The sequence below is a fragment of the Hippocampus zosterae genome, chromosome 10 (genome assembly GCF_025434085.1).
Source record: "Hippocampus zosterae strain Florida chromosome 10, ASM2543408v3, whole genome shotgun sequence".
Taxonomy (NCBI): domain Eukaryota; kingdom Metazoa; phylum Chordata; class Actinopteri; order Syngnathiformes; family Syngnathidae; genus Hippocampus; species Hippocampus zosterae.
In genome coordinates this window covers 20,874,223-20,885,227 of record NC_067460.1, presented here as the reverse complement: position 1 = coordinate 20,885,227, position 11,005 = coordinate 20,874,223, and the positions used below count along the sequence as shown (strand labels likewise).

The window sequence follows — 11,005 nt, the reverse complement described above, 5'->3', positions numbered from 1 at the left end:
ATGGCGGGTGAGCAGTATGAGAGCTGCACGGAGGGCAGCAGCGTGCCCGCACCCGTGCCCGAGCACGTCTACAAGGTCGGCATCTACGGCTGGCGGAAGCGCTGCCTCTACCTGTTTGTCCTCCTGCTCGTCATCATCCTGGTGGTCAACCTGGCCCTCACCATTTGGATCTTCAGGGTCATGTGGTTCAACTCGGTACGTGCCGCCGGCTTCTTAAGCAGAGTGCGTTCGTTGGCACTGATGTCGAAATGGAATGAGGGCATTGCACTGATTGCTTAGTAGTGCTCCATTCAACACCTTGTGATGATTCCAATTGAAGTACAGAGGTAGCTCGACTGATGAAATTAATTGGTTCTGGAAGAAATTTCTTTACTAGAAAATTTTCTAAGAAGGTACGCGTTTTCCATGTAAATGCCTTAATCCCTTCCAAGCCCCACAAAATTCTGACATGTTTTCTAAAGCATAAAAACGCATCAAAATATGTACCAAATATATGTTACAATTAGATTATCGCTCACTAAATGAGAGAATGAGGGAAATTGTTTGTTTGTTTATTGAACATAAAACATATACAGTAATAATTTGACAGAAAATAAGGTAGATAAAAAAGTAAAAAGAAAGAAATCAGTCTTTGTATCTACCCCGGTCAAGGATGACGCCTCGTACTGATGTCCAAAACGTTTAATCATGGAACACCGTGAAAACTAAAACACATTTCGAACAACAATCAAAATTAGAATATCTTGAACAGGACATTAAATAAATAACACAAAATGACATACCGTGTGCACCTTGGTAAACCGAAAGTAGATCAAGTTACGATAAATCACGTAGATCACACGGTATCGTAGTTCTCTGACTCTCTCTCTCTCCCGTTGTCTTCTCGATCTTTCTCTCATTCCTCGCTATACACGGCACTTGACCCGGAAGTGATTTTTAACAAACATTCCGAATAACATATTCAGAGGATTTAAGGAAAAAACAAATATGAAAATTCACATAGAAATATGAAATACTTTAGCAAAACAACAAGCCTAAAATAAATTATTTTTTTGTTGTCATGGCAACCAACAACTCAGTCTTGGCGCCAGTTACAGTCGTCATTATGTTCAAGGGAGTAGGATGAAGTAAAAAAACATTTCTAGTCCTACCCTGTTATGTGTCTATATCTACTAAATCATTTTTATATCAATCAGAAAAGAAAAAGTAAGAAGAGGTCTCCATTAAGGCTCATACTTTACCCTTAACCGTGATATTTTTACAACTTTTGGTTTGTATCGGGATTATATACATCCTCACCCTGGCACTCTTGTGTCAATTTTCTCTTGTATTCATAATGGATATTTCAATACCTTTCTCTATTTATCAACTTAGTTCTGATTTATCATTATATTTAATGTTTAGAATGTATCATTTTAACTCTTGATTGATGTAGGTTGTTTGTACTATCAATCAAATGAGAGAGAAACGAGAGAAAAGAGTGAAGAATAAAAATGATGGTCATTTAACTTTTAACCGCGTCCTCATTGTTTTTTTTTTGTTGTCCTCTTTACTTCATGTGCTCTCTCAGAAGTGTTTGCAGCAACATTCACAGTCACGCGTCAAGGAAGCCCAAATTACTTTTCAATACATTGTTCCCCAGCTATTTGAGTAGATTGGGACCCTGCCGTGAATAAAAAAAAAAAAAAAACAATAATTGACGCTCCCCTAAAGAGGTTTAGAATTGCTTTTCGATTCCACAACATTGGGCATGTGGCAAAGCGCGACTTTTCTATTAGACTGAGCATGGCCTGTCTTAAATGAAGCTCAGACCCTTCATTGACATAAACCGGTGACTCGGCATGCTTTGTGAGTTCAGGAAGGAATGGGCCTCCTGCAAGTCGACTCAAGTGGCGTGAAGTTGGACAAGGGTGAATCCGACTTCCTGTTGCCCCTCTACGCCGAGGAGATCCACTCCCGAGATGTATGTGAACTTTCTCTGCTCTCATTAAGCCGTTTAGCAAAGTTGTCATTATTTGCTATACGTTTAACCCCCTTCCCCCCACTCCAACTCCTTTTCTGAGCGCTTGGAGGCAGTTTGGAAGGCAAGCAATCTCCCAAAGTCTCCCACCGCACTGCGCCTTTGCTCCTGCAGCGAGCTTCCGATGAACCTCAAGGATTTTTGCGGTGGAAACCTGGTTTACGGCCCGCCTGCGAGCAGCACATGGGAACACTTAGCTGCAGTTGTTTCCATGTTATGGCTTTGCTTGCTCATGGCAGTTTATTTTATTTTCGAACATCATTATCAAGACATTTGTTGTGTTTGACGCTTGGATTCGGTGAGTCCCCCTCACTTGTTATTCCGTGCGTCAGGATAGCGGATTCCATCTGCGTCGGATGCCCTTTTTGGCACGGAACGCCAGTCAAATTTCATTTGCATCCGATTAAAATTTGCTGCGTGTGTCACGGTACTCGACAGCTCGACACGGGCTGAACATGCTTTTCATCCGTCTGTTTTCTGTCGCGTTTTTCCGTTTGACTTTGGCTGACAGATGGCCAGATGGCACACGCCAATCAAAAAGGGCACATGCGGGAAAGCAACGCTTCACCTCACATGCGTGTTTTTGAAATGTGGTGGGAAGGCGGAGTAGCAGTTAGTAGTGTAAGAAATAAGATAAAGCGACTATATAACCAACCGGGATACCTTTTATGTTGTATCTTGCTCGAAAATTAAATTGTACTTTAGCAATGATTCAATTAAAATGCATTACATGTGAAAAATTTTTAATGGTTCAAAAAGATCTTAGTGCAAATGTATGGTACTTAAAAAGTTAAATACAACTGAACCGCACTTAGTAATAGCCCACTGTGCTAGATTAAAAAAATAAAAAGTTGAATCCACTGTAATGTGGTCAGTTTGAACATTTATCTCTCTGATTCCACGTACCACTTGGGGCCACACTTTTCGAATCGTTTCTTGATGTGATTTGTGTTGCATGTTGATAGAATGTCAGTGTTTTCATTCTAGTTAGGATCCAAACTTCCTTTCATTCCAGGACTCTCCACTACTTGTACATTCAGATACGGAAAACGTGTACCTCAATGCCCGTGATGAAAATGGCGATGTCACAGGGAGGATGTCTGTGGGTAAGAAGCACAGCGAGAGAACATTCATTCATTCATTCATTCATTCATTCATTCATTCATTCATTCATTCATTCATTCATCTTCCGAGCCACTTGATCCTCACCAGGGTCGCCGGGGGTGCTGGAGCCTATCCCAGCTGTCTCCGGGCAGTAGGCGGGGGACACCCTGAATCGGTTGCCAGCCAATCGCAGGGCACACAGAAACGAACAACCATTCGCACTCACGCTCACACCTAGGGACAATTTAGAGCAGCCATGTCCAAAGTCCGGCCCGGGGGCCAAATCCGGCCCACGGTCGAATTTCATCCGGCCCTCGGCCCCTGTCATAAAATCAGTGCCGTCTGGCCCGCAGGTTGGGCGCAATGGAACACGTGTTGCATTGACTGAGGTCTCGTAGACTGGTGAGTGATGTTTCATAGAGTACTGCTACCCTCTAGTGGCTAAATGAGTAATGGCATTCACTAAATGAGTAATAGCATTTAGACACTAGAGGGCAGTAGCACTCTACGAGACATCACTCACGAGTTAACAAGACATCACTCCGTGTTCATATTAACCTCCCAGTTTACTGAAATGGCGACAATCAACAGAAAAAGGAAAGTTGACTGCGAGGGACGACGATTCAAGGATGGATGGAAATTGGACTATTTCTTCACTGAAATACGCAACAACTGTGTCTGCCTCATTTGCCAAGAGACAGTGGCTGTTTTTAAAGATTATAATGTCAAGCGACATTACCAAACAAGAGACGCTGACATGTACGACATGATTACAGGCAAGGAACGAAGAATGTCAGCCAAGGTCGGCCCCCCGACATTTTACCACATAAAATCTGGCCCCCTTGGCAAAAAGTTTGGACACCCCTGATTTAGAGCGTCCAATCAGCCTGCCACGCATATTTTTGGAATGTGGGAGGAAACCGGAGCACCCGGAGAAAACCCACGCAGGCCCGGGGAGAACATGCAAACTCCACACAGGGAGGCCGGAGCTGGAATCGAACCCGGTACCTCTGCACTGTGAAGCCGACGTGCTAACCACTGGACTACTAGGCCGCCCGCGAGAGAACACACCCAAAATAAAATCAACTCAACCGCATTGAAAAAAAATATATATATTTCTCACCCATTCACGTGCAAGAGCAATAGAAAAGTTCTTCTTTTGGTGCATTTTGTCAGTGATCATAAGAAAGAACTTTAAAAAGGTAGCGCTCAATTAGACAGTGAGACGGATTTGTTTATTTGTTCGACCTAACCACAAACATTTCTGTATCTGAGCACCAATGGAATGATTTTCAATTGTCATAAATGTCCTTGCAGGTCCACGACAGGCTGAAGGATACACCCCAAACCTGCTCCTCACCTCCTCCTCCGGTGAAATGCTGTTTTCTGCAGATGGCAAACAGGCTGCGATTGGACCAGACAAACTGCGCATCACAGGTACAAAGAAAGCGTCACAAAATGAACATTAAGAACAATGAAAGCATATATTATGTGTGTAGTAATGCTTAATTGGTGAATTGGCATTAAAAATCTGATTTTCATTTTCATTTCCAAGTGACAAGTCCAGAAATAACATGGTTTGGTCTGTAACATGTCAAAAAATAGGCATGCCTTGATCATTATTTTCCAATGTAAAAGCAAACATTTTATTTCGATTCAACACAAAGTCTAGTCAGAAACTGAGGATTTGAAAACATTTAGATTAAAAAAAAAAAAAATTCAACAAGGCGGCACGGCGATCGAGTGGTGAGCGTGTCGACCTCACAGTGCAGAGGTCGTGGGTTCAATCCCGGCTCTGGGCACCCTATGTGGGCTTTGCATGTTCTCCCCAGGCCTGCGTGGGTTTTCTCCGGGTACTCCGGTTTCCTCCTACATTCTAAAAACATGCAAGGCAGCCTGATCGAACACTCAAATTGTCCCTAGGTGTGAGTGTCAGTGCGGACGGTTGTTCGTTTCTGTGTGCCCTGCGATTGATTCAGGGGGTCCCCCACCTACTGCCTGAAAACAGCTGGGATAGGCTCCAGCACCCCCCACGACCGTTGGATGGTATTTCAATGATTCATCGACTTTCAAAAGTAATTGTACATCCAGTGTTCTCTTCTTCTTCCGCTGTGCTTATCAATGCAGTCATTGACCTCACACAGTGTGTTGAGGGTGGTGTCACATGCTTGCTCCATTACGCCCGGAGTCACTTTACTGCATGCAGCACAGGAGTCCAAATAAAGCCTGCGCACCCCCAAGGAAACATGTTTGGCTCCGCATTGTGATACTTTCATTGACTCCGCTGTCGCCCTTCATTTGTCTCCTGCACGCATCTGCTCATTCGCTTGAGTCAAAGTGAGTGGAGGTCATCTCCACTCCTCTTCCCACAAAGCCGCAGGCCTGACAAGCCAACTGACTTTTTATAAAACAGTGTGTGGCAAAATATTGGGACACCTGGCCTCTACATCTGCAAGAAGCCGTTTTGAGTGTGAACTTTTTTTTAAAAAGTATTTTTACCCGTACGGGCCACCATAGTTCTTGCTCATGTTCGGCAAAGCAGAAGAACATTCATTTAATCATCTTCCGAACCGCTTGATCCTCAGTAGGGTCGCAGGGGGTGCTGGAGTCTCCGGGCAGTAGGCGGGGGACACCCTGAATCGGGGGACACCCTGAACCACCCATCCACACTCACACCGAGGAACAATTTAGAGTGTTCAATCAGCCTTCCACGCATGTTTTTGGAATGTGGGAGGAAACCGGAGCACCCGGAGAAAACCCACGCAGGACCGGGGAGAACATGCCAACTCCACACAGGGAGGCCGCAGCTGGAATTGAACCCGTTACCTCTGCACTGTGAAGCCGATGTGCTAACCACTGGACTACCGAGCCACCCAGCAGAAGAACAGTCAAAACAAATCAGTTGTTGCAGTTTGTGACACTGTGCATCACTTTGTTTGTTCACAACTGCACGCATATTGCAATTTGGACCTTGGTGACTCTGAAACCAGAACACTGCAATTAAGTTTTGACATTGAAGATATTTATTGGCACATCGACATGATCAGAAATCAGGGCCCATCACATGATTTTCAGCAACAACAAAAAAAGACATTTTTCTTAATTTTTAAGATATATAGAATAAAATATTTTATTTTTTGACTTGATTTGAACCATTGCTGATTTATTTCTTTCAAATAAATAAATAAGACAATTGAGACAATTTGCATGTGGTCTTCCGTTTCTTCTTTATTGCATTACAGAGGGAATAGATCGGGACTCGGTACATCATCCTAAAACAGCATTATCAACTTCAAACAGTTTGATAAGCAAATCACTGCTCCGTATCAAATCTATTAATCAATGAGAAGAATGGAAATCGATGTTATCTGCGTTGTTTATTTCTTCACTGCCAGGTCCCGAAGGAGCACTGTTCCAACATTCAGTGGAGGTTCCTCTTCTCAAGTCGGAGCTCTTCAAAGACCTCAAGTGAGCACGTCAGCCACATTGTTGTCAACCTGTCAGTCCGCCAGCCAATCCCACCATGACTGACTTCCAAGATAATGCAATTGTTTTTTTTTTCCTCCTCAGGTTGGAGTCTCCCACTCGTTCGCTCACTATGGATGCTCCAAAAGGAGTTCATTTAAAAGCCTTGGCTGGAAACATTGAAGCAGCTTCCAATATGGATGTCATTCTGCAGTCCAGCGTGGGACTGGTAAGGACGACACGCGTCTCTCACTAAAATGTCCAGATGTAGAGTTACAGAGTGGAAACAGCCCACTGTTAAAAAAAAACAAAACAGCAAATAGGTGAATTTTCAGCAAGTGACAGACGATATTTTCCCCCCAAAATCCGTGATGAGGTGAAGATATATACCACAAAGTAATTTTTGTCACGAGTCTCTTTGTAGTTACGGCTTCCTTCATTGGGCCGTTATGATGGTGAAACCAAATCAATGTTTTATCGTCCATCCTATTATTACATCTACACAACAAATTGATGGATTACTAATTTTGGAATCAGAAATAAATCATAATCGTTTGTGGAATTGTTATTCAAGTTTCTGTAAAAAACCATGAAAACACAATGTTATTATTTATTACATTTGGCTATTTCAAAATTTGGTTCAGATTTTAGAAATTAACACACACGATTCGCTTTCGGGGACCACATAAAATGATGTGACAGGCCAGAACTTGCCCTCAGGCCTTGATTTTAACACCGGTGCCATACCATTTCCATTAGAGCTCAAATCAAAGGTTATGCTATGACTGGGATCATAACCGTTCTTTCTGGCTCTCCTCTCTTCTCTCGTCCAGTTGGTGCTGGATGCCGAGACAGTCCGCATGGTCAATCTGCCCCAGAGCCAAGGAGGAGTTTCCGGAAATGCCGATGGCCTCTTTGAGGTGTGCGTGTGTCCCAGTGGAAAGCTCTTTCTGTCCAAGGCTGGGGTCACCTCCACTTGCAGTGATAACCAGGAGTGCTAAAATATGTGTGTGTGTGTGTTTCTGTGTGTGTGTGTGTGTGTGGTTGTGTTTGTTTCCTACAGGCTACAATCACAAATGTTTTTTTGTTTGTTGTTTTTTTTTTTTAACACTTGAAGTTTGTGTGGATCACATCGCTATAAGATCCCCCACCAGGAGGGGGAATTGTGTTTGCTCGAAGGATGTGCTAGATTTACGCACACGCACAAGCACACACGCGCACACACGCGTGTGAATCATGGCTGGGCAATGAGGAGCTGCTTTGCAGCTTACATTTTATGCAATATAATCTTGTGGTGCAATACAAAGTGACACATAGGGCTTGGAGTGTTGTGAGAAAAAAATAAAACCGGATATGTAATCGATGTATACTAGATCAGATTAGTAGTGATTTGGGGGGGGGGGGGGGGTATTTTGATGCTTTAAGCTTTGTGTTTTGGTTTGGTATTTAGCATGTTTGCCTGATTGTTGAAGAATGAGGGAAAATGATGATGTACGTTTCATTAGGCACAGCTGCACAATCCAGTTAGGTTCAATACAAGAACCGTATTCAAACATGATTGTTAAGATGATTTAGTATATGTGTTTGAATGACATTACACAGTTAGATTGATTTGGCATTATTATCATTATCATTGTTTGTATTTTGGAGCAGTGCCAAACTAATATTTACCTGATTTAGCAACATGACAGGATCAAACGCTCTCTGCAGAGCCACGACAAACTCTAACCGTAATAAAATGAAATTGATACCTCTTTGATACTTTGCATTGTCGTTTTTTTTTTCAGCTAAAAACGGCTGACTATACTTGGTCGTTTTTTTCGTCACAAAACGCTTTACAGTAAATATTTGAATAAAATCACTTTGGGGCCTAAAAATAAAACTATATAATGTCAAACAGTAAATTTGACAGTGATTGAACATTGGCATGGTCGTTTTTTTCATCTAAAAACGCCTTTCTACACAAGGTCATTTTTTTTCAGCTAAAAACGCCTTACTATACATCGTCGTGTTTTTTTCGGCTAAAAACGCCTGACTATACATGGTCGGTTTTTTTCGGCTAAAAACGCCTTACTATACATCGTCGTGTTTTTTTCGGCTAAAAACGCCTTACTATACATGGTCGTTTTTTTTCGGCTAAAAACGCCTTACTATACATCGTCGTGTTTTTTTCGGCTAAAAACGCCTTACTATACATGGTCGCTTTTTTCGGCTAAAAACGCCTTACTATACATGGTCGTTTTTTTCGGCTAAAAACGCCTTACTATACATCGTCGTTTTTTTTCCGGCTAAAAACGCTATACATCGTCGTTTTTTTCAGCTAAAAACGCCTTACTATACGTCGTCGTTTTTTTTCCGGCTAAAAACGCTATACATCGTCGTTTTTTTCAGCTAAAAACGCCTTACTCTACATGGTCGTTTTTTTCGGCTAAAAACGCCTTACTATACATGGTCGTTTTTTTCGGCTAAAAATTTCATCCAAAAACGCCTGACAATACTTGGTCGTTTTTTTTTCGGCTAAAAATGCCTTATTATACATGATTTTTTTTTTTTCGGCTAAAAATTTCGTCCCAAAACGCCTCACTATACATGGTCGTTTTTTTCGGCTAAAAACGCCTTACTATACATGGTCGTTTTTTTCGGCTAAAAATTTCATCCAAAAACGCCTGACAATACTTGGTCGTTTTTTTTTCGGCTAAAAATGCCTTATTATACATGATTTTTTTTTTTTCGGCTAAAAATTTCGTCCCAAAACGCCTCACTATACATGGTCGTTTTTTTCGGCTAAAAACGCCTTACTATACATGGTCGTTTTTTTCGGCTAAAAATTTCATCCAAAAACGCCTGACAATACTTGGTCGTTTTTTTTTCGGCTAAAAATGCCTTATTATACATGATTTTTTTTTTTTCGGCTAAAAATTTCGTCCCAAAACGCCTCACTATACATGGTCGTTTTTTTCGGCTAAAAACGCCTTACTATACATGGTCGTTTTTTTCGGCTAAAAATTTCATCCAAAAACGCCTGACAATACTTGGTCGTTTTTTTTTCGGCTAAAAATGCCTTATTATACATAATTTTTTTTTTTTCGGCTAAAAATTTCGTCCCAAAACGCCTCACTATACATGGTCGTTTTTTTCGGCTAAAAACGCCTTACTATACATGGTCGTTTTTTTCGGCTAAAAATTTAATCCAAAAACGCCTGACAATACTTGGTCGTTTTTTTTTCGGCTAAAAATGCCTTATTATACATGATTTTTTTTTTTTCGGCTAAAAATTTCGTCCCAAAACGCCTCACTATACATGGTCGTTTTTTTCGGCTAAAAACGCCTTACTATACATGGTCGTTTTTTTCGGCTAAAAATTTAATCCAAAAACGCCTGACAATACTTGGTCGTTTTTTTTTTCGGCTAAAAATGCCTTATTATACATGATTTGGGTTTTTTCGGCTAAAAATGTTGTCCAAAAACGCCTCACTATACATGGTCGTTTTTTTCGGCTAAAAACGCCTTACTATACATGGTCGTTCTTTTCGGCTAAAAACGCCTCACTATACATGGTCGTTTTTTTCGGCTAAAAACGCCTTACTATACATGGTCGTTCTTTTCGGCTAAAAACGCCTTACTATACATCGTCATTTTTTTTCAGCTAAAAACACCTTACTATACATGATTTGTTTTTTTTTCGGCTAAAAACGCCTTACTATACATGGTCGTTTTTTTCGGCTAAATTCTCCTTCCTGTAGATGGTTGTTTTTTTTTTTTTTTGGCTAAAAACGCCTTACTATACATGGTCGTTTTTTTCGGCTAAAAATTTCGTCCAAAAACGCCTCACTATACATGGTCATTTTTTTTCGGCTAAAAACGCCTTACCATCTATACATGGTCGTTTTTTTCGGCTAAAAACGCCTTACTATACATCATTGTTTTTTTTGCTATAAACAACCAAAACAATATATCATTCCTTGTTTTGGTATAAAGAAGTACAAGAACATTTGGAAAATGTTGAAATTTAATGAACGTATCTTTTACAAAACATTTCATGAAGCACCTGACATTTCCTTCAACAAATGTGCAATTTACTTTTATCATTCGCATATATGCATTGCAACTGATCCCACTGATTGTACAAACTTTAACAAGTAATTGGTGTTGAAAAATATAGTAATGCACTTTATGATTAAACAAGATTTATAAAGAAAGGACGTTTTAAACAATTTACACGTGCATATAATAATCCCTGCCTACCTACACCTTACAAACTAAGGAGAGTGCTATTGATAGCGTCTGCTGTCATGGGTCTCTCTCAAGTGACGGACTGAGGGTGTTGTCTTCTTCTCTGATCAAAACAGTGTCCCCTAGCGCATACTCAATTAATTGCACCTTATTAAAAATATTACTTCTGTGACTTTTTTTTTT

At 41.0% G+C, this 11,005-nt stretch overlaps 1 protein-coding gene across 1 annotated transcript; it reads left to right on the top strand.

Moving 5' to 3' along the window:
* Positions 1-7,919, top strand: sgcg (sarcoglycan, gamma). The gene is made up of 7 exons (XM_052078611.1): positions 1-195; positions 1,859-1,963; positions 3,036-3,126; positions 4,442-4,561; positions 6,520-6,592; positions 6,695-6,818; positions 7,423-7,919. The coding sequence occupies exons 1-7, from the start codon at positions 1-3 to the stop codon at positions 7,588-7,590; spliced, it is 876 nt and encodes a 291-aa protein (XP_051934571.1). The 3' UTR covers positions 7,591-7,919.
* Positions 7,920-11,005: the final 3,086 nt, after the last annotated feature.